Source organism: Haemorhous mexicanus, chromosome 1, assembly GCF_027477595.1.
Source record: "Haemorhous mexicanus isolate bHaeMex1 chromosome 1, bHaeMex1.pri, whole genome shotgun sequence".
NCBI classification, from domain to species: domain Eukaryota; kingdom Metazoa; phylum Chordata; class Aves; order Passeriformes; family Fringillidae; genus Haemorhous; species Haemorhous mexicanus.
In genome coordinates, this window is record NC_082341.1 from 117,525,783 (window position 1) to 117,550,597 (window position 24,815).

A 24,815-nucleotide genomic window follows, 5' to 3' on the forward strand; every position below is an offset into this window, starting at 1 on the left:
TAGCAATATGTTCCATGCTTGTCAACACTCATCTCATGCAATGCAAGAAGAACGTTACCTGTAGACATACAATTGTTGTAATATTACTGAGATCCCTATTAACTCAGTGTTTTTAGGGCCATTTGCATTGATAGCCACTAGCAAAAGGAATATATATCCTATTTAGCATTCTGTGCATACACAGGAAATTAATCTTTATTCCATGACAGAAAGAGGTGTAGAGTGCAGGAGTCTGTTCAGTTTCAAACACTTCGATACTGCATTAAGAAGGGATTTCTGCTGTTCCTTAGGGATTGAAATACCTATATCAGTCCTTTTCACAACTTAACATAGGGTGCCTGGACCTTAAAAAGCCATAATTTCCAAAGTAAAATCTGTCTGCTGAAAAAAAGAGTAAGCAAACCCTTGACCAGCATTCCTAATCAAAACAACAGTATGGTAGACACTGGTTTCTGGTGATCTGAATTTTTACAGCTTGTATTTGTGTGAGGAAAAAGTATTTGTGTCTCTCTGTTTGACTTTGAATTTCCTTTTCATTTTAGGTTTATTTTTATTACTTTGTTCTTAAGCACCATAAATATTTCCAGTCCCAAGAGGATAAATTGAATGAAGCAACAGCATTGCATTGTTGTTGAACTGTTGAAACTATCATTTAGTTTTCCTTTATTTCTCCCCGTTATTGAACACCTACTGTTCCATTTTGTAATGCTTCTTTTTCTGTTCCTTATTACTTATGCCACTGCTTTTCCTCACTCTTTGTGCTTGTGTGACAGACAGAAACAAATAAAGGCTGCTTTTGACTTGAAAAGTCCAAACCTTCTTTCTTGTGCTTTTGTTTACCTTCTTCTTGCCAGCATGAAAACTAAGTGGTCACAGTGTGATTGCCATTATAGTTGGATGTCCATTCTGCTTTTACAGGACAGATTTCATACATTGGGCTCTCCAGAATTCACAGAAACTGATGTCCTTTAAGTCTGGTAGAGTTCTGAATTCACTTCCAATGCTAATGATGGCAACTGAGAACTTCTTTATGTGAGACACTAAGGAATTAATCACAGTCAAATATTCACTATAAAAAGAAGTGCAGAATCAGAGTTATTTGCTCAGTCTCTCTAAAAGTTGCATTTAGAGAAAGGGTAAAATATAACTTTAAGCAAAAAGATATTTTTAGTGACTGACAAAGATTGCCATTTATTTTGTTTTCAGGGTGGAGCAGAGCATAATATTCCAGTGGTCATTTCTAAGATTTCCAAAGAACAAAGAGGTGGGTATTGGGTATCAGCTTATTATACTGTACTTTAATGTTTCCTTTAGAAAAAGGTGTATTAAATCTTGAGATTCTTCAGTCAATGTTAAAACAAATACTGTTGTGGAACCCTTTCTCTCCCGTGTCTTTTTGATCACTCCCTTCCTCAGAAACTTTTTCTGAAAAAGTACAGAGTTGATATTTGAAATAGTTTTTAAAGTCTTCAATTTTTTTTTTTTTTTTTTAAGAAAATAGAAATAGGACGGTAATAGGAAAGTATTAGAAAATAAATAGTAAGTATAGAAAAGAAATAGGAAAGCATCAATAGAATGAGAATTTTAATAAATTTAATGAAAGGCAATGATTTAGTGGCTTTGACATCCCAGTAGTTACTGTGTGGAAGATGTAGCAGATTAAATGTTTGGCTCTTAAATCATAGTAACACAGCAGGAGAATGCAGGACTTTTTAACCTGGTTACTCAGGTAGTATTTCGAGTACTTTGAGTACTGCATAAAGTTTTGGCCATACTTATTTTTAATAGGAACAGAGCTGGTGCTGAATTTCTGTATTGATTTAACTGGCAACATTTTGAAATTATTGGAATGATACATGGATAATAGTTAAACAGCTCAAGATGTGCACAAGTATGAAGGAGGAAGGTTTTGAACCAGTACTAATAATGTGTACTTAATATCTTTGATATGTTTGAATGTATTTGTGTAAGGCCAGAAATGCAAACTTGGAAACATTCCCCTCCATCTGTAATGCAATAATTCTAGAATTCAGCTTCTCCTCAACTACAATGTGTATTAAACAAAACCCCTCCTTCTCACCCACTCAGATAGAGAATATGGAAGAATCAGCCAGCCCTGAAAGGTAGATGTGAAAGCTGGGAGTTAGGGAGAATAAGGAGTAGGATGGAATGAACCCCTAAGGAAGGCAATAAGGTTAGCCTTAAGAATTTATACTTGTAACTACAGTCTTTTCAGTGTACATGTAACTAATACATAAAGATGTGGCATATATTACATGCAGTAATATATTAAAATGCTATTAAGCACTGCAGGAAAAATAAGAAAGTTATGCTTAATTTTAATTGAGAACGCTGAAGTGCAATTTTATTTCTGTCATTATTTTTTTTTGCTGCAGTAGCTGTTGCATTGTTTCTAGCCCCAATACCTAGCTGTGATATCATTTTCATTACTGCTTTCAATAAAAATACTGCTGATTTTTGTCAAGCTAGTTTTGAGTGATATCTTTTTTGTAGGAGAATGCTGTCTTGTGATGTAGAAAGTCATGCTGTGTTCCTGGACTAGAGAACTTTGATAAAGAAAATGCTGTTTGACCCAAAGCCAATGCCTCAAAATAAATTAGAATATTTGTCCTGCAATAATTTAACCATCAGTTTTTAAATACAGCTAATAGGACTATTCCATCAAACAAAGACTTGAGTATCATAATTTACATCAATATTGATTCCAGTTTTACAGCTCATGCAAATAACTAAAGTTTTTGTATCAAGTCTGATACTAGCTTCATACAGACAGTCTCTTCTATGTTTATATGGAGTACTATAGTTAATAATTACATGTAATCTGTTAATTTCCTTTAGTTCTCATGTTCATATTCTCAAAGGTTATTAATGCCTTTACAGACAAATAATCTTTGTTATATTCTGGTATACTTATAAGGTGTATTTGAATGAGATAACTCTGAAAGCACAGTGTTTAAAAATTGGAAGTGTAGAATTAGATTTTATAAATGTCATTGTGATGCAGCTATGTTCTTAAAATCACATTCAGTTTGGCTGGTGATTTTTTTACAATATATTGATTTTCTAGCTCTTCAGCATATGTAAGGGTTATCCAGCATTAATAGTCCCTATTATTTATTAGATTTTATCAAAGATGCAAGATCTAAAGAGTCCTTTATCTTTGGTAAAAATCTAAAAATTAAATTTTTTATTCAGAAGATCTCTGGAATTTCCATGTTGTTTTTTTCTCTTTGTAAGAAATTATCTCTCACAGGCAAATAAAACCTAGTCCTGCAGTCATTTCCTATTCAGAAAAATATGGCCCACCTTACCAGAATGGCCTGAAAGGTGCTAGTGACTGATGGATGAAGTTTCATAGTTGTGTGCTTGGGCCGAATAGCCTCTTTTATTGTAACACTGATACACAAGTATTTTGGGTTTCAAAAAGAAAATACAAATAATTTTATTGGAAGTTTTATGTTGTAGTTTTTATCATGTTTTTGTTTGAAATTTTAAAAGATTATGTAAAAGCATTAAATTAAATAAAAATTTTTGTACACAAAATGTTAGATATTTTGTACAAAGTGAGTGAAAAATATGCTTTCTGTTTTCAGCGGAACTTTCAGGTTTGCTCTTTATAGGAGATGCAATTCTGCAGGTGAGTAAAACTGCAAATTATTTTGTCTTTATTTTTCTAGAAAAGTGAAATTAAATCTATGCTTATGAAATGTAGAGTAAGTCTTCTCTTTATCTTTTTAATAACAGATTAATGGAATTAATGTGAGAAAATGCAGGCATGAAGAAGTGGTGAGCTTTTCTGTTTTTTAGTTTACTTTTTGTCTTTTGTAGTTGCTGAAATGATAGTGTATGCTGATAGCAATGCAGTGGCATCAGCTGTTTTATTGGTATTCTTAAACAAATATGCCTGTGCCTTCTAACATGACAAGCAACAAAGTGCAATCTCTTCTTCCTAAATCTGTGTAATTGCTCTTCTCAGATAGGCTTTTCTATATTAAAGGTGATTGTTTTATTATGAAGATTTGAGCTGTACAAATTCCAGCATTTCTTCTTCCAGCTAATAGCTGTCAAATTTTAGCAGTGCTACACCTTTCTGGCTGTGTGGGGTCATTTTAATTTCAACAGCTGTAATTTGCACTATGTTGGAGATTTGTTGTTTGGTTACTTTTAATTCTATTTAAAAAATGAGAGAAAACTATTCATCTGCCACTCATCCTCTAGCTATTCTTTATGAGGCTGCTCTTCTCCTTTAGTTAAGATGCTATCATTTTGTTATAAAATAAAATTTTATTAAGGAGATTTCTTCTAGAGAAGAAATTTTGAGAGATCTGTAGTAGTCTGGTTCCACTGGTGAATCAGCTTTGCTAAATGCATCATGTATTTTAGCCTTTTTTTTTTTTACTCTTAAATACTTTCAGAAGCAGAAAACCCTTTATTTCAGAAAACAATACCAGAAATTAAAAGATTACCAAAAGAACTACCTTTAAATCCTGTTTAGCTCCATAGCATTTGTACCTGTATTTTTAAAATAATGTAGTACTGACATATTTGAAAGCTTCTCTTTCTGACTATTTGCCAATTCAAGGACGCTCTTTGTGTTTTATCCAGCGTTCTGCTCTATGACAGATCAGTGAACATGTGCTGTTAGGGTATAGAAGGCAGGAGTTAATATAGATGAAGTTCTGAGGAAGAAGTTTATTGGAGGCTGAAAGATTAGATCACTGCACTATTCTTCAGAGTGTTTTTGCACACTTGTTTCCTTTTGGGAATCTACTGAAAATCCTACTTCATTCTTCAGAGCCTTCATCATAAGGGTATATATACCCTTCTGTATATATACTGGCTAGTAGTTGTATTTATATTGCTTTTAAGTTTTGTCTGTGCAACAATGAATGATCAGGTTGTAACTATTTTATAAGTTTACTGCAGTTGATTTGTTTATTATGCATTAGTATGGCAAATCTCTCATTAGGATTTAAATGTTAGAATTTAAATGTTGGAATTACAAAACATGAGAAAAATATTACTAAAAGAGTAGCCGTGTACACTCAAGTGCAGATGGAAAATTAGTTAGGATATCAGGATTTTATTTTCTGTTTTCTGAGACATCCTCTCAACCCTCAAAATGATACATGAATCTTTTGGGTATTTATGATAAGGTTGAAACACATTCATGGGAAGAAAAGAGGTTTTGGAAAAGTTGAAAGGGGTGATCCACATGAAGTAGTAAGTGTTATCATGTTAAATTTTTATTTATACCTTATTTATCTAACATAATCTGCTTCTAAACTCCTTGCAAATTATTCTCTATGAACGAAAAAAATAGTATCTTACCAGTTGTGGATGTGCATTTATCTATTTGCAAATTATTTAGGAATTTAGGAAGCAAATAAGTTTTAAATTAAATCCTTATTTCAATTAGGCAAAAATTTTAATATTTTTAATAGCAAATATTGAATAATATTTAAATAGGATCAAATGCCCAGATGACATTTTATAAAATAAAATATACATAAGAGTTATGGATATATAATATAAATTAAAAAGCCAAAGTAAATGAACTCTGATAATCCATTATTTTTCAGAAACTTTCACTGTTATATGCTACGTGTTTATGGAGTAAATTTGTTGTAAAGTTGCAATAATGGTAATATATATGGTTCTGCATTGTGTGGTAACCTGTGGGTTAAGGCTTAGCCCTCGGTAAAGAGTAAGTACATCAGCTGGTGTGCCAGCAGGAGTCACAGCTAGGGTTTTGTCTGCAGCACGTCCTTTGCGGCTTGAGTTGCACTTGGACTTCTGTCCTGTGGGGTCTTAATCAAATACAGGATCTGTAGCTCTAATCTCAATGTAATATAGAGTAAATAGAAGCGTGTGTAGCCTAGTTGCTTGCAGCAGGGAGTTGAACAGGAGTTGAAACTTAATTTTCAATCCTTATTGCATCTAGGCACTTTTGCAATGGCTCTGCAATGACACCTAAACTTGTAGCTTTGTTTCGTTCTGACTTTTCCTGTACCTAATTAAGGCTTAGCAGGTACAACAATGTTCTGTAAGGATGTGTTAGTGTTTGGGTTGTTTTAATGTCTTAGAGAATTTTCATTGTAAACCAGTGGGTAATTTTTTTCAGTGGATAATGCTGACGACACCTGTAAAAAACTTGGACTTTTATCTACAGTGTTATGCTGATGAGCATTCATTCTTTTCCTACATGCAAAATGTGTTGCTGCTTATGGAAACTTGTTAAAGATATGTCATATCTTCATAGCTCTGCAGTGAAAAAATCTGTGGCATAATCACTGCAGCCTATTGTATGAAACTGATGATTAGTTGACCGTAGTATTTAATCTGGTTTTACTGATAACCATACTATGTATATAAAATTATTTGAGTTTCAAAATTAGGTTGTTTAATCAAACTCGTGGCATCTTTCACAGCAGGGAGAATCTTTCCCCAAAGTACAGTGATCTTAGTTAACATTGCGGGCACTCTGTTTTCTTTATTGTCTTTGAATACTCTTGACATTAGACAGGTAGATAGATAGATGTGGGGGATAGAATGTAAGAAAATAAAGATAGTGCAGAAGGTAGGCTCACCCCTGAGGAGTTGCAGCTGTACTAATCACCAAAGATTAGGAACAGGCCTGCCCTTAATAGGCCACAGCTGTGTCCAATAAGAAGACCAGTGCTACAAAAGAGTGGATTAGCGAGTTCAGGATGGAGTTGGTTGGTTGTGCTGTGAGGAAGTAGGAGTTAGTGGTGTGAGGAAGTAGGAGTTAGTGGTGTGAGGAAGTAGGAGTTAGTGGTGTGAGGAAGTAGGAGTTAGTGGTGTGAGGAAGTAGGAGTGAGTTAGTGGTGTGAGGAAGTAGGAGTTAGTGCTGTGAGGAAGTAGGAGTTAGTGCTGTGAGGAAGTAGGAGTTAGTGCTGTGAGGAAGTAGGAGTTAGTGCTGTGAGGAGCTGCCCATGAGAAATCACCAAGAAGGTATGGGAGCTTTGCAATAAGATGACAGCAGATAGGTTAGAAAGAAAGCTGGAGTAACAGACTCTCATAAGCCTAGATAGGTAGGTTTAGCCAGTTCTTAGTATACCTTACTGGAATTCTTTATATTCTTTATTCTTATTATTTTTTTTTTTTTTAGCTTTAGGTGAATCACTTAATCTTGAGTTTAGTTTTCTGCTTGTAGATGGTGAAAATATTGTTCATACCGTGAAAGCAGATGATGAGTTTCTATCAAAGACTGTCTGTAAGCTTGTTGTTTCTCTTGGGCTGTAAAGAGCCCCAGCTGAGTACCAGATAACATTGGTCAGTCTTAGTGTTCTTGTGTGGTAAGGTAAGGACGTGGTCTCTTTGGTGAAGTGTCAATACAGGAGGAGGCTGCAGAAAAAAAAAAGCTAGGAATTTATAAATAAAAAATATCTCTCAGCATCCCTAAAACTGGCAGTTTCAGTCCAAAAAATGTAATAGGAACCTGTGTATAGAAGAAGAGTCCATTAAATCTGTTTAAATACACAAATTTTTGGTCTTTTTACTCAGGGTGTTTAAATTATTCCTTTTTTTTTCAGTAGACTCTCCTTTAAATTTTTCAACAAGAATTTTAAAAGCCTGAAATTAAATTAGACAAAGCTAAAACTCACATGTCTGTCTGTGAATAATTAATAAGGTCTAACAATGTATAGCTTGTCAGTCCACACACCTAGTGGATGTGGTTATCCATTGTAATAGATATGATTACTTTTAAGGCTGGAAATTATTGTATTTCCAGCTTTTACCTCCATTTATTGTCCAAACATAAAGATGGATAGACAAGCACCAATATAGTACAGTTGTATGGATATTCTTGGTGGTTCTGGGTCTAGCCACTATGTCACTAAATGATCAAGATTCTGGGAGAGAGTGAGTGGCACTTGAGCCACTTGTGAGTGGCTACGAGTAGGAGAGTATGTCAGTTCAGCTGGATACTACCAAAAAGCTTGTGTTGGATCTACTGTTCAGGATTGTAGTGCACCAAATCATCTAGAGCCAAGGTAGAATTGCTGTTGAATGAAGGCTGATATGTTTACGTTTGTCTATGTTCTTAATGCTGTGAATGAAGCATCTCAGATAATACCAATAACTATGGTTACATATCTCTGCATCTTAGCATCTGTTTTTTTCTCTTAGGAAAAAAAGAAATTAAATTACTATGGATATGAAGTAATTTCTTATTTCTTCTATTTGGGGAACATTCAGGGAATGTTTCTAATGAAAAATGACAGCTTGCATGTGTCAGTTAATGTGGCATTTGAGGTTTTCTTTCGAAAGTATCAGGAAATGCTCATGTACTTGCAGGTAGCTATAAAGAGAATAGATATTCAGACTTTTGTGGATTTTATGTAAAGGTAACTACAATATATAGCACTGTCGCTGATTTCAGCCACTGCTTGCATTTTACACAAGACACTATTTTTTACAGAAGAATGATCTGATGTGAGGTGTCCTCGTGCACTGTATTGAATCTTTTGCTTCTCCCTTTTCTCAACATTCATAGCAGGGCTTTAACTGTGCTGACCCTCCATGAGTCATTTATGTTATATGAAAAGGATGGTGTAGGGATTATTGTTGCTTAACTGCAATCATCTGCAGCTAATGAAACTCTTACTCTGGCTTTTCTGTTTGAAACTATGGTCTCATTAAAACTGATTTTTTTAAACTCATTATTAATAGTTTTGGCAATGTTTCTCGTAAATGTTTTTAAGCAGAAGAATGAGCCTATTGTATTTTTAAGACAAGAAACCAAATGATCTGAAATCTCACTCCATCTTGACCTTGACCTTTTGGTAAATTATAGTTTTGTCTTATCTTTGTTTTCTGAACTATGAAACAGAAGCCTAGACTATTACAGGATTTAGCTTTCTGAATTTTATGAAGTACTTCTGAATCTGTTATAGAAAAGTACCTTTGCATTAATATTTTGCAGTTTCATGAAGTGATAACAGCGACCTGCAAACACAGATTAGCACTTTCTCATGTTGCCGAGATCCTGTACTTTATAACTCACAGCACAGCCATTTAATCCTTTCCCCTCTAGACAGAATGGCGACTCTAAATGTGGAAGCTGCACAGTCAGTGCTTCTAAGACTATAATCAATCTGCAGTTTTTGACTTCTGAATTTAAAAGTGAAATGTAAACTTTCTGGGAACCCAATACTTACTCTTTCCATACAGCTGCTGTTTTCTAAGACTTGAGTAATAACAAAAATAATAATAATATTAGTAAACTGATGTCACCTTAGCTATCCCAGCATAATTAATGAAAATACCTGTTATTGAATATCCTAATGCTCATGAAATTTGAGCTAATAAAAATCTGTCAAATATTTCAGCACTGATTTGAAATAAATGTCCATCAAGTGGAAAAGAGCCTAGAAGCTGTAAATAGCCTGTTTAAGCTGTTTTCAGCTCTGTGGTGGAAATTCCTGGAATCTGGATATATCCTGGAGCAGTATTCTTAATGTGCATTCATCTGCTTTTCTAATCTGGTTTTAGCTATGTTTTATTAGTGTTTAAATAATTTTTTAAATTGTGCCAGACTCTGTCAAAACTTGAATTTATTCCAGTACTATGATGTTAGACTTTTAAAATATGTTAAGATGTTGCTAGTCTTCCTAATTTATATTTTCATTTCTTTTTCTCAAGATACCTGTAGTTCTATTAGTCATTTTATTAAGATTTCATCTTTTGCGACTACTCATCATTACTGCTGAGTTTTAATAGAAGAACATTCCGTCATGACTAATACCAAGCCTTCATGATTAATGTTGTTATTTCCTTATTACATAGTTACGGTCCTCAAAGCAAAAATCCATTAGGGTTTAGTGGGATAGAGTGAAAGATTGAATCACCAGTTACGGCACAACATCCTTCAAATAACTGTCCTTGGTTCCTCCTTTGTCATACAGGTCTATTAATTCTGAAAGCCTGAGCTGCAAAGAAAAGAAACAGTTGAGGAGTGGATTTAATGTGTGTACCATCAAATATGCTTTGTTTGTGACCTTGTTTACATTGATATTTTTACTGTAAATGCTCAGGTTTCTCTGCTTCCTTAGGAAGCAAATAGAAATATTTTAGTGTTTATTTGTACATGAGTGCACTTTACCCTCCAAAAGCCTTTTTGAAATATTTCATTCTTTGCAGCATCTCCTGGTTGTGGAGCTAAACCTCAATTACACTTAAGTTCTGGGACCCAGTGTTTTTCTTTCTGGGCATAACCTCCAAAAGGTAGAAAAATTAAACAGACACTAAACACTCCAACCTAATGTAGGAAAAATAAGAACTCCTACGGGCATGGAAATTATCTTCTCTGGTCTCTATTAGGTTTTAATTTACTCATAAGGACTAGAAAATACTATCCAACTGGCATCAATTAGGTTTTCTTTAAATAGGTAACAACCGTGTGATATAGACTGAAAGCAAATGTTTACCTCCAAAAGGCAACTTCTGTATTTCTAATGGCTTGTTGTGGACCTGAGAGGGCGGTGGGAAGACTGGAGCAGGTGTACTCATTTAACTAGTCAGGAGGAGTCCCAGCTAGGAGGCGTGCCCAAAGATGTGCAAATGCGCGCACACGTAGTCTTCTGACTTTCACCCCAGCAGTTAAAGTACCTGATTGAACTCTTCAGAAATGTCATTGTTCTCACTATAGTAGAATCAAATGGGTGGCAGGAAAAAGCTTTCAATCCAGGGATTATCTAACACCTTGACATATTTTTAGTTTTTTTTTTTCTCTACATTGGGTCTTTGTCTTTTGACAGTTTGTTCGGTGGAGGAGGAAGAGGAAAGGACAATGGACTCTTTATAATTTTTCAATAGTATCCAGTGTTGGCCTGTTCCAGCCAGATACATGGAGGTTTCCAGATGGCCCACCCCATACTTCTCAACCACTAGTATGGTACAGTATGGTACTGGTGTTTTGGTATCTGTTTGTCAGAACTGGGCCTATTTCTGGATGGTTTTTTTTTTTTTTTCTTTTGCCCTGATAGTACTGCTGCTGTTATACAAGTTCAGTTTGGTACTACCTGTTTCTTGTTAGCTGTTTTAGAAGTCTGTGGCCAGTAAAACAGCTTGCAGTAGTAAGAGTTTCACAGGTCACAAGAACTTCTGTGCAGGTTCAGTTACTGAGGGAAGGAACTCTTCATTAAAAAATTACAACAGTTATATGTTCTATAGATTTTTGGCAGACACCTGCAAGAGTTATCTCCCTGTGCTGATAATACTTTTCTGAGAAGAATGGGAAATCGTCACTCCTCAGGCTGAATTTGCATTACCAGGATAATGACAAATATCTTTAAATGTGATCTAAAAATGTTCATAGCTCTATTCCACTTCACTTGCCCTTGTCAAGCCAGTAGTGATTGAGAGCATTTAAAAGAATGTGATTGTGCTGACCTGTTAAAAGGAATGTTCAAGGGATTGTTCTACATCAAAAAACTCTCATGTGAAAGCATTGGCTTGCTGTAAGAAGTAATGCTTTGTAGATGCTTCTAGATTTTCTGAAATGCATTCCCTCCTTATGCTATTCTGATTATGAAGTACTAACATAGTAAATGGATAGACAGGAATGTTTCACAAAATCTCCACCATTTTTCAGATTTTTTTTGACATTTTTTGTTCAGTCATGTTTACATGGGAAATCAAATACAAAACATTAAAAATCCCCTGTGCACTTCAGGTCACGTGTGATTTCTAAATGAGTTACTGCAGAGAAGTCTTGGTGAGAACTAAAGTTTACCATAATGAGTGCTAACAGATATAATATTTTGCTTAAATATCCATCACCATGAAAGATTGCAAGTTTTCACAGACTAGAAAGCATCTTTCCATCAATCAGTAAGTGAGGTTTTAGGGAGAAATGAATTACCTGCACAACAATGGCAACAACAAATCTGTGAAACAAAGTTTTTGGTTGATTTTTTTTTTTAAATATATTTTTTCCAATCAAAACACCGGGAGCTTTGGAAATTGAAAGCTTTAGGACATTTAAATTTTTGATTTTACTTTTACAACTGCAGCTTTTAGTATTCCAGGATCTTTATATCTTAGCAGGAAATTGCTATCTAAATGAGGACATGCTTTGTTGAGTCAAAGCATCTGCATACTATGTTCATTAGATATCATGGAGCTATGTAGCATCAGCAGTGTTTTTCCTATTTTCTGAATTTTTATAGAAAATGAGAGTACAGAGAAAACTGCAAAACTAGATTTATTAAGGTTTGAGAGGCTTGGACTTTCCAGAAGTGAGACCTGTAGTTCATGCACTCATTTGTAATATTCTTGCATAATAATCTAGCAGCAATGTAATAGAATTATACAAATCATTCTGGTTTTCTTTTATTGTTGATGTTGCAAATTTTGTTTCAGAAAACACATTCAGTCTATATAATTAACTATAAATTATTGTTTTTATAACACTTTAAAGATGGATTTCTCTGGTGTTATTGCCTACTCAAGAAAATAAAAATAGGTGAAATAAGGGCTGCAATCAGCTAAGTAGCCTAATCAGTTTAAATTAATATATCAGATTTATGCTTCATTTTGAAAGTTACAAAGACCTCATGCTATAAAATGATTAAAATTGTAATTCAGCACTTTTTTTGCCATTGTGCTGAAATACAAATTTTTTTACTTCTTTGGAATTATGTGCTAATATTTGTTGTTTCCAAAATATCTATAAATGTTCTCCAGTTAATTAAAATACAGCATGAGTACCTCCAAATCCAGTTTTGCCTTTAAAAGTTAGGCACTGATGAAAATTATTTTTAAAATGTGAAGGAAATATGATTTCTGAAATTTTCAAATTATAATTGTATTGGATCCCAGTTCAGCAGAATATGTATGTATTTGCCTAAAATTATGAATTTACATATTTTGAGTTGAGGACATTCTTTTTTACAAATATTTTTGAAGAACAAAGTAGTTTTCTCAACTTCAACCAGATGCAGTGCAATTAATCTGGGGCAGAAAAACTGCGACTGCATTAAATGTCATGAAAGTATGTTACAGAATCACAGAATTTTTGTGTGTTCTCAGCTGAGAACTTTTCCCACTGAGCACTTTCCCTGAAGTATTAAAATATCTTTCGCAGAGATTAGATCCTGAGCAGCCAAGAAGTTTAGCAGAATTAACTGCTTATATTGATATAAAACATTACTTCAGATACAAATTTGTCCAGGAATTATTTTTTTTTGTCATATTGAAGTTGATATTCAATAGGAACAAATAGGAATATGTTTGTAGAGTAATATTTATTCAAATATAGAATTAGAATTTGATTTCAAACTCTTTAGGACCACTTTTTATTCATTTTTCATGAGCATTTATATTTTGGTGCTTGATTAGTGTGACTGTTCATGAAAACTAAATGTTAAGGTCATATTTGCCAACAGCAAATTTTATATTGAATATGTAAATGTGAAATTTGCTACTAGCTGTGTGTTTGACCCCAGCCTTGCAGTGGGATTAGTGTGAGCAAACTCTTGGTCTGGGAATGATCTTTTTTTTTTTTTCCCCCCAGACCTGGAGCTCTGCATACTCAGGCAAAATGTTCAAGCTATGCAACACTTATATTGTTTTCAGCAATTATAGATATGTCTGTTCATAAAATGTCTTAAAATTTAAGACTGTACTTCAAAATACTGTGTCAATTGGATGTTTTTTACTCTTCAACCACTAGGAAACGAACAATAGCTGGCATGTTATACAGTCTGCTAATGTGTATGCATTTTAAATACTATTAATGAGGCCTCCAAAAATTGTAAACATAAAACATTGTACTTTTTTAGTAGCTGTTTTAGAAATTTCATAAAGAATTCAATCAAAAAGGCACTTTTTTCCTGGTAAATTTGAATTGTAAGAACAATTTGACTAAAAAGAGCAGGAGATTCTTATATATTTATTAGATTATTAAGCAGCTTCATTGTTTTGTTAATAATCAGGGTTAAAAAGCTCAAACCATTCAAGGTCATTGCTATAATAAGAAAAAATTTCCATTATGATGAATTATGAAAAGAAAGAAGTCTAAACCTTTAAATAAATAATTTGACTAGAATTATTTCTTCCTGTTGAGGAAAAATGTCCTCCTATCCTTCTGTTGAGGAGTACACATTATCTGAAAAATTTGAAGACCTTAATTCCAAGGTATTGTCTAGTTTCTGTCAAAGTTTACTTGGAAAAAAACATTTCCACTTTTTACTTTGTTTTCATTTCTACCCTTACTTAAAAAAAAAAAAATGAAAAAGCAAAACTTCATACAGAAGTTTTTTTTTTAGTATAATGTGTTCCAGCAAAAGAAAAATACATGTCCATTCATAAGAGAGTTTGTAGTGATCATTATTCGAATTGTAACTGGGTAAGTCCAGCAATCATGCAGATAAATGGAAAATTGTGCTTTATCCTCTAAATATTGATTATTTTTCTTTTTGTAACATGGGTAATGTCTTTAGCCTTTTGCTATAGTTTGTATTTTATGTGACTTTTGTATAGAGAGTGGAGGGTCATAAGTGCTAGGTCATTCTTCTAAGGTTTTCCTAGATAATTGCTAAGATGTTGCTTTTTGTTTTTAGAGGTGATAAAAAATGTTTTTCTTCAATTCAGCTCATGATTATGTGCTGGATTATGTTGTTTTCTCTTACACTGTTGGATAGATTGTGTTATACACTCTATTTTTTTCTAGAATAGTCATTGCATTATCATGCATTTTGTGCTGTAACACTTGCAGGCCATGAGCAAAATCCTTATATTCTACAAAAGAGATACTGATATTATTACCTGTTGTGCTGGTTTTCACATTTCATTAATTAGTAATTTAATGACTGAACCTCTGGCCTGTATACAGCACAATGTTTGTTGTTTGGGCCAGCTTTTATCACCAGAAAGTGTTATTCCCATATAGTCTGTCATTTTTTTGCAGGTTGATGCATGGTAATCCAAAGCTGGCTTAAATAGATGTTGGGGAAATCTGTGATGGGATATTTAGTTCATGTATATTATACCTACCTTAAATAATTTTTTTTTTTTTAGTCCAAGAGAATGTGGTTTACTAAATTGCTCTGCTTTCATTTAAAGATGATTTTATTGATCTCTTACTATCTGAAATGCTTATTACAGAATAGCACCACCAAAGATTGGTTGGTAGCCTACAAATAATTTGTAAATTACAGTTCTGGCTTATGCTCAGCACTTTATTGGACTAAAATCCACTGAAATGATACTATTTGTATGAGTAATAAGGATTGATTTCACAAGGGTTTTGTGCAGATATGATGAGTCAGAAGAATTTCTACATATTATCTAAGTATTAAAATATGGCCTGCTTAAAAGAAAAGAAAAAATCTCTGAATTTTTATGTCATGGATCTTTGAAGGTAAATGTGCAAAACCTCTGGAGCCTACTTAAAACGTGTTACAGGTGCTACAGATGTTGACAGATTTTTCTGAATATTCTCCATGACTAATTGGAAGGAAAAAAACCCCGAACAACATTGTCAGCTTAGACTACCATCATGGTTGCTTTCCAATTTTTTTGAAGTCAAAACCATTGTATTTTAAATAAGAAACCCTCTGTAGATTGATGGGAAAGCCTATCATTTATCTGGCTGTACACACCACTGCACACATGATGCTGTGCAAGCCTGTGGAAAGCTGTGCAGATATCAGTAGGTGCTGTTGCAACGCTGGTGTAAAGGCTTCTCCCATTTTGTAGGAGTTTTGTTTGCTTAAGGGGTTCACACACTTCTCCCAAAGAATCTTTGGTAAACGTCTGGTTTTGACAATGTTGATTATATTGATCCCAAACAAGATCTGGCTCCTGAGTAAACTTCTGAGCTCTGCTGATGAGGAGTTTACTGCCATATATACAGTTGTAATGAAAGTGTGTTGTATGAGAAGATGAAGCATACATGTAAATCAAATGATTTGAAATCAGAATTGGACTTATGGATTTTTAACATTTGACTAATGGTGAAGTTAAGTAGGTTGCCTGAATACAAGTGGGGGTTTTATAAGTCTCACAGAGTTGTAATGCACAGTTAGAATCACGCAATCACACAAAATCACTAGGTGGGAAGAGATCTTCAAGATCATTGAGTCCAACCCAGCCTTAGCATCACAACTAAACCATGGCACTGAGTTCCACATCCAGTCTTTTTAAACACATCCAGGGATGGTGATTCCACCACCTCCTGGGCAGACCATTCCAATACTTTATCACCCTTTCTGTAAAAAACCTTTTTTGTAATGTCCAACCTATATTTCCCTTGGCTCAGCTTAAGACTGTGTCCCCGTCAGTTGCTGCCTGGAGAAAGAGACCGACCCTCACCTGACCACAACCACTCTTCAGGGAGTTTCACAGAGCAATAAGGTCACTTCTGACTCTCCTTTTCTCCAGGCTAAGCACCCCCACCTCCCTCAGTCGTTCCTCACAGGGTTTGTATTCCAAACCCCTCACCAGCCTTGTTTCCCTCCTCTGGATGCACTCAAGCCTCTCAACATCCTTCCCAAACTGAGGGGCCAGAACTGGACACAGCACTCAAGGTGTTCCCTCACCAGTGCCAAGTACAGGGGAAGGATGACCTGCCTGCTTCTGCTGGCCACAATTCCTGATACAGGCTTTAACTATCTTAAAGTTTTTTATTGTTCAAAAGTATTCAAGTTTCCTATTTCATATGGAAAAAAAATTGTAAATTATATGCTGTTTAATTTCAACCACACTGGGAAAAGTTCCATTGGTATTTCTGTCATTTTCAATGTTTTTAAGAGATTTATCTTGTTCCTCTTGGCCAGTTGCTTTGGAAGCCATTACATATCTAATTTGAAAATATGTGTTCATGAATTAGCTTTGACAGAGAGAAAGCGCCTAGAAGCTGAATACATAATCACATTTAAAAAGTGGAACATCTGTGAGTGTTTAAAGTGGAGAACTCTGTAAAACTGTGGAACTACAAAGTTCAGTTACTGTAGTTGAATAATCCTGGAGAAGTAGAGCCATTCATGGAGTAGATAATGTGAAAACAAAGATAGGCAGTTCAGAGCTCTGGCATGTACTCACTGCAAATAGATACACCAAAAAGGCTCGTAAAGCTAGGAAAGAGTTTGGCTTGAAATCTTCTTGTTCTTTGGGGATTTTTTGGTGTTTTCATAGGTATTTCCTTGTCCTGAATAGCTGCCTATCATGCAGAGCTGAATGGGTAATAAATGCATCTTTGTGGATTTCTTCAATGGACCACAGTCCCACACAAGTAGTAGTCCATAGGTTGAGAATCATTAACAGGGCCCATTGTTTGATATTGAAATGAACATTTGCATATAGAATCAACCACCAGTTGGGATGATTCAAAGAATATACTGGCAGATCATGATAAATAACGTATTATAGCTGGGATCTATTTAAGGAGTTGTTAATTTTTGTATTTCAGAATATGGTATGAAAGGACCTGTGATATCCCATATGACCTATGAGTCATGGCCTTCAGGGTGTGTTCTCAGTTTTGGAAAACACAGAGTTTTTTTAATTCCTTGCATTTCTTAGTTTGTGTATTGGAGTAATGGCCTTCTGATTATTTAATATGAACTGTGATGACCAGTATGTGCAGCTTTTAGTGAAACAAAATTCAAAATTAGAGTATATGACTTAAGAATGCAGATTACGCACTTAATAGCAGTATTTTTATGTGTGATATTGTTGATACTAAGATTAAGGGAAGAAAAACAGGAAAATGCTGCAGACTTCTAATTTTTTTTGTTTGCATTGATACCTTTTGCTAAGGCAATTTTATATTACTTTTCAAAACATAAACATGCAGCTAAGCAATAACTAGTTGCAGCATACTACTATTCTGACTGAAAGAGCAATAAACATTTTTGTGTTGATTGTGGAACATAAAGGCTAAAGAGTTCCAGAAAGCTGCAGACAATTCCAGAAATCTTTTAGACAAACTTGGAAGTGCTCCATTCCACAAGTGTTAGACTTAAAAGTTTGAAATCATATTCTTTTTGTGCATTGAAGAAAGTCTCCTGTCAGTTCTATGTCCTCTGTGTGATCTATATATGGTCTTCTATTACCTGGTGGAAGTTTTTTATTTTGTAGGCTAATTATATTTTCAATAAATTTTTATTAAATTAATTTCTTTCTTCTGCTCTCTCATTACACTTATTTATATTGCTTGCATCTGATGATTTTAGTCATTCCTGTGAAGGAAATTCTGTACAGGTCTCTCAGTGTTAGCTAGTATAAACGGCCTACTTGGCACATAGTCTTGAAAGATGATGAAATCTATTTTTAAAGGAGGATCACTTAGTTTTCTACTAATGCTTTATACAACAGTGTCAAAGTTGCGTGTTCTGGTACTTCTCTGACTAAAGCCCATGAGCCTGTGAAAATAGGTAGAGCAAGGATCAATGAAGGAAGCCTGAATATATCTATAAGATGACTGGTATGATGCTGTACATCTGAGAAACCACCTAATGGTCTAGCTAAAACACGTGCTGTCACCTGGGATCAAGAGTAGTTTTCCTTCTAAGTGGCCAGTGTGATGGGACATGTCAAAAAGCATCAAACCCTGAATCTCTGTGTATGTTACTCTGAAATGATCTTTTGTGTAGTGCTTTAGTAGCTGGAGCATTCACTAAGCAAGCGCTGCTTCAATTCCATTGCTGTGTCATCTTGCAGGTCCATAAACCTCTATCTGCACTTTTCAGAAAAACTCTTTAGTGGTGGGCACTGGAGGGTGTCTTTGCTGTAAATTCCTATCTTACTGCATCCCCCTGCACTTTTTCAAAACAGTGCTAGCAGCAGGATACAAGGAGAAGAGAGCTCAGAATGGAAGGGCATGTCTTCCTGTGTTCTTGGGGAGTGCACCACTCTGCCCTGCAGTTCCTGTCCCCTTGTTTGAGATAGCCCCCATTTCTAGTGTGCAGCCCTTGGGGTTGTGTCTAAATATCTAACATGGCTTTTGGAGCCAGACAGCAAACATTTAAAATGTGAGTGTTAAAATATATTCTGAAGTATGCTTTTAGTTGTGGAGTCTGAATAGGAACTTCTGTCATAAAATTGTGTTCTGTATACAGCCATATACACCATAGACAATTTGCTCTGTATATTGGAAGAGAAATTTTCTGAAGGGAAAAAGCTTTGATATCTCTTGCTATTACATTTCTTGATTATCTTCATTTATTGGCAAATACTGTGATGAATGTTAGGCATAGGAATTAAAAACTCACTATGCACTGCTATGTTCCTAATAATTCTGTATTAACTACATGGTGCTTTTACTAAATAAAGCAGTAGATTTTTAAAATAAACACAAACTCAAGATCGTTGTGTGCATGAAGCCTTGTAGGTTTGGCCTCTGTGTGATTGTGTTAAAATATGTGTTTTGTTATCTGCTGATGGACCTGATGCTTGGGCATTGTGTAACTGTAGAGTGGCTAGAAAGGTGTCTTCTACTTTTCTTTTTTTTCTGTTTTCCCAATCTGTATAGTTCAAGGTATTCACCAAAAAATTGAATTTATCTTTATAAAATGAAGAGTGCAATTTGCTTCAATTCAAGAGAACACAGATCTTGGGATCTAAATAAGTGTTCTGTTTTAAATCCTTACAATTTTATTGGTGGGTAAATTTCACTGGTAATTTGAGAGGGGATCTACAGTCTCATTCAGGAAAGAATACTTACAGAAGTCAGAGGGACTTAATGCTTCATTGCTTTCCTGAATATATTGAGAGAGACTTCAGCATATGCTCAAATGTTTTCTTGAACGGGGAATTTAAAAGGGTTTGTAAAATTTAAAGGCAGTATCATTGTAGACGTAATTAAAAATTCTGATTAGTGTTGTTACTAAGTAGATATTTTCTTCAGCAATATCACACATCACCATAAAATTTACTTTTTCAAATAGCCCCCTTACAGTTATTACAGTAATTGCATGAAAATAGTCTCTGTCACTCCAGAAACACTGACTCTTTTAATGTCACTATTTCACACAGCTACTGGCTCAGACATGCACAGCTGGGGTTTTTACCTATCTCACTTCATTCATGAACATCCTGTTTATATAGGGCTGTTTGTGGTAGAAGTAAATTAATTCTTGGTCCCACTGGTAGTAAGGTTATACTTTGCATAATAAAGTTTATTGACAATATTTAATGTTTCTGTTTTTGTAGTTCTTTCCACATTAACTCATTCTGAATTAAAAATATATAATACGATTTTTAAAACAGAAGCAGGAATGTAATATATATATAGCCATAATGTTGATGAGGAGATGTTAAGATTTTTCAGTGTCATGGCTTTTTCCTGTTACAGGGGTGATTTCATTAGATGCTGTGCACCAACAAATGAATAGCTGGTATAACTCACTAGCTGAAATAAAAGCATAAAGATAAATAAAGTAGTGACAGCAGTACTAAATATCTTTTCATCATTTAATCCATACAACTTCTATATCAACATATTAAATGTTACTATTATTCATTTTTAACTAGAAAAATTAAAACTTGACATAGGTAAATTCATTTGCCTAAAATCTAAGGCTTCATAGAATATCTCAAAAATATTAATTAAAAAAATCTATCTTGACTAGTCTTGAATAGACTATCTTGAATAGTCTATATAGCCTCTGAAAATAAAACAGATCATTGCCTTTCAATGACACAAAAAATAAGCAAATCTTTTCAAAGGTGTCTGGTCATGCATTTTTTGCAATTTAGGACACATTGCTTTAGAAATTGCCAGATCTCTTCTGAAGGGAGTTTCTCCATGACATGCAATGGGAATATATAACCTAGTGGGAAATTGGGAATGTAAGTCCTACTGCTGAGTTAAATTTTTGTCATACAAATATTCCCTGAATTTAGCGCTGGGAATTTTTCTCACTTTTTCCAAACCCTTCATATATGATAAAAATCATCTTAGGATGTTGCTGCATAGTTGATTTGAAATTTTTGAAAGCATGTTTTTGTATTTAAACAAAATTAGTATTCCATCAAAAATAAGTTTCTTGTTCACTCTGTACAGTTTGGGTCCAGTTGCATCTTTTCATATACTAAGGAAAATCATAGGATCATAGAATACACTGAGTTGGAAGGGACCCATTAGGAACATCAAGTCCAACTCCTGTGCAAGACACCCCAAGAATCATACCATGTGCGCAGGGTGTTGTCCAAACACTTCTTGAACTCTGTCAGCCTTGGTGCTGTGACCACTTCCCTGGGGAAGCTGTTCCAGTGTTCAGCCACTGTCTGGGTGCAAAACCTTTTAGTGATAGCCAAACTAAATCTCCCCTGACTCAGTTTCATGCTGTTTCCTTGAGTGATGTCACTGGTCCTGGGAATTAAGAGATCAGTACCTGCTCCTCCTCTTCCTGTCCTGAGGGTGTTGAAGACCGCAGTGAGCTCTCCCCTCAGTCTCCTCACTTTCAGGCTGAACATCCAAGTGACCTCATAAAGTTTCACCTCCAGACCCATCACCATCCTCATGGCTCTCATTTAGGCACTCTCTAACAGCTTGATGCCTTTTTTATATTGTGGTTCCCTACACTGCCCCCAGCACTGAAGGTGAGGCTGCCCCAGAGCAGAGCAGGACAATCCCTTCCCTTGCCCAGCTGGAGATGTTTTTCCCAGGAGACATGGGTGGCCCTCGTGGCTGCCAGGGCAGTGTTGACTCATATTCCTCTTGCCATCAACCAGGATGGCAAAAGGTTTTAAATATTTTTATTTTATGCAAATTTAAAGGTGGCTTCTTTATTAGCAGTAATGAACTGAAAATCTCTTTACTTATATAGCTATGTTTCAGTAATATTGAATTTTGTTGGCCATTTATACACAGTGGGAATGAAGCCCTAATTTAAATTCAGTACTGATACAGACTGTTATTTGTGGCTCACATTATCTTTAGTAATTTGATTTTTCATTTCATATGTAAATTAAAGACAAAGGATGTAAAATAACAGTAAAGCTTTCAACTGAAAGCTAGAAAAAGACAATAAAGTAATTAAAATGCTCATTTTCTTCACCTAACTTTATTTCCCAGAATGGCATTGCTAATGACTAGAAAGTAAGCCAAATATAATCGATAACTCATCTGCTCTTTGTTGTAATCATTACCTAGTAGTTTTCTCTTTTAATCTTTTATCTCTCTTTAGTCTTTATTCTGCATGTCAAAATCTAGTCACTTTCTGGATTATATGCTTCATATACTCCAAAATACATTTCACTGAATAAGTATTGCTGATTTCAACTGGAATGTGTTCCAGCTTGAAGTTTTCATCCTATGAGATAAAGAGGTTTGAGGGAGAGAGAGGTAAGAGGAAAAAGTCACAGTAGGCTACTTATGGCCTCTTACAGGTTTACAAAGCAATATATTATCAAGTGAAATCATGTAGACTCTTGGAAGAACGATTTAGGGCCATTATTGTCTCAGCTTCTTTCACAGATGATATCCACTTATTCTTATCTTAAAAGGTGACTTTATAAATTAAAGTTAGTAATGCTGTAACTTCTTCACTTTTTTATTCTCTGTTCCTGAGTAAAAAGAAATACCTTTTTTTAACAGCAGAGAGAGTAGCTGTATTTTCCTGCACTTTGTCAGAGTATATACAGAGTATATACCTGTAAGTTTCTGCTCTGGTTCTGGCCGCTCTAAACTGTGTGACTGCTACATCAGAGAGGAAAAGAATTAGTTTTCTATGGAGGCTGTGGATATAGGATGGTATCTCCGTGAATTCAGGACTTCAGAGTCTTGGTCTACTTTTCTGCACATTACAAGTCATCTTTCTAAGAAATAATTGCTGCTTATAAATTTTAAGATAGAAAATGCATCAGAACTGGGAACAGCTCATCAAAGAGACTCATGTTTGAGCCTAAATGATGCCATGATTCTGCATTACAGATGAATTTTTTGAATGCAGTATAAGTTATTAAATCTGTCATGATGTTTCTTTGTTTATTTGCACACATACTTAAAAATACATACTAAACTGCAAAATGTGCATTTGCAACCACTGTGTTATTATAAACAATAAAGACCCTAAAATTTAAGTTATTGAATCAAATGTTCTGTCATCATGTTGTTAGTCCTCTGTGGCAACCAGCATGGAGTAGGCAATATTGAGTTTGAAGGCAAAGTTGACATTTTTTCCTGAATAATTACTTTAAGTTTACAGCATAATGCAGTGATTGCATGTGAAAGCATCCCAATGTATAGTTATACACATCCATGTGAATAAATCTGTTGAGTATGTTATTGACAAGCATAATTAAAGAATAACAGTGCTTCATGAATTATTTACAAGGCTTTCTCACAAGCAGCAGCATGACAGAGGGGTTACCTACGTGTTACCCAGCTACACAGGAGATAGGGAGGAGATATGTTCTAGTTTAAAATGATGTCTCACTGTGCAGCAGCTCTCTCTCACAGCAGCTCTCAGCTGCCTGTGAGCTGGCTCTTCACAGTATGAGCATAGTCACTCAGGGAGACATGACATTCTGGCATTGTACACCCAAATTAAATCAGCCCTTGAAGAATTTTGAAGTTATAGAGCCAGAATCAGAAATGGTTGTTCTCTGAAACAGATCTGGTTCTTCTTGGCTCTCATATACCAATTCAGATGTTCCTCCTCAGCTATTTAATGCAGCATTTGGTTTAGTTGCTTTTGTGCATCCTTTCTGCTACTCTTGGGAGGTGGCTGGAGTCCCTCACTCTGCTGTATGTTTGGGGTGTCCACAGCTGTACCCCACAAAAGCTAAAGATGAACAGAAGCTGAAAGGGTAACTAATGGGAGAGTACAGGAAGGCTAAAAGTATTCCCAGCTGGATAGGTGCTTTATGCATTCTATGTCCAAAATGCAGGCTGCCCTTTGGCAAAACCTAAGCTTGTGCTTATCTAAGATTTAAGGCTTAAAATAGGTTCTTTTCCTCTGTGTCTGTGATGAAGATTAGGTCTCTCATCCATGCTGGAGCTCCTCAGCTAAATTTAAGTCTGAGTGTTGGAAAGACTTGCTCATAGGATTATGGTACAGCTGTGGAAACTACTGCTGTTGTTTTGGTTGAGGATTTACAAGACAAGAGAAAATACATATGCAAAGAGAAAATATGTATTAATTTTTTAAAATAAATACATGCAAGGGGGAATGATTCCAGACCTGAAAGAAGGAGTTACATAGCTGAATATTTTCAAGGAGAAAGTCTGCAACAGCACAGGTCAAAGTCAGTGCTAATACAGAAGGGTAGTGCCCCCCTCACCCCATTAGCTGTATGTATGGCTAGAAACACAACAGACAAGCACATAGCAAGCTTTATGTCTTGCTTTCTTCTCAAGCAAATGTAATTGCAATATACTGCTAAGCAGTGAGATTCTGGTGTGGGAAAGCTCTCTGATCTTGCTTATGTTTGCTTATGCATTTTGATAATGAATTTATTTCAAGGTGTCTGTATTTATTTCTTTTCCAGGTACAGGTCCTTCGCAATGCAGGGGAAGAAGTGACCCTAACTGTGTCTTTTCTGAAAAGAGCACCTGCTTTTCTCAAACTGCCACTGAATGAAGATTGTGCATGTAAGCCTTTATTACACGACCAAAGAACCCTCAATTCAATACCTGTGAACACATATAGCTTCTGAAACTTCTGTGCATTGAGGGTGATTGACAGCAGCTTTTACAATCAGCATTAGTGTCTAAATATGAGTTGCTCCTATTGCCAGGGCTTGTGTTAACACTGACCTCAAGAGAAAAACTGCTATCTATGGTAGACCAGGCATTTGGCTGGTGTGAATCAGTA

General features: G+C 35.1%; 1 protein-coding gene across 2 annotated transcripts in view; it reads left to right on the forward strand.

Moving 5' to 3' along the window:
• The window catches only part of SNTG1 (syntrophin gamma 1), a 317,863-nt gene that overhangs the window by 184,443 nt on the left and 108,605 nt on the right, over positions 1–24,815 (forward strand). For both annotated transcript variants that reach the window (XM_059860474.1, XM_059860481.1), the window contains exons 5-8: positions 1,207–1,264; positions 3,615–3,658; positions 3,766–3,807; positions 24,490–24,592. In XM_059860474.1, the coding sequence (XP_059716457.1) occupies positions 1,207–1,264; positions 3,615–3,658; positions 3,766–3,807; positions 24,490–24,592 (247 nt within the window). The remainder of the gene's footprint in view (positions 1–1,206; positions 1,265–3,614; positions 3,659–3,765; positions 3,808–24,489; positions 24,593–24,815) is intronic.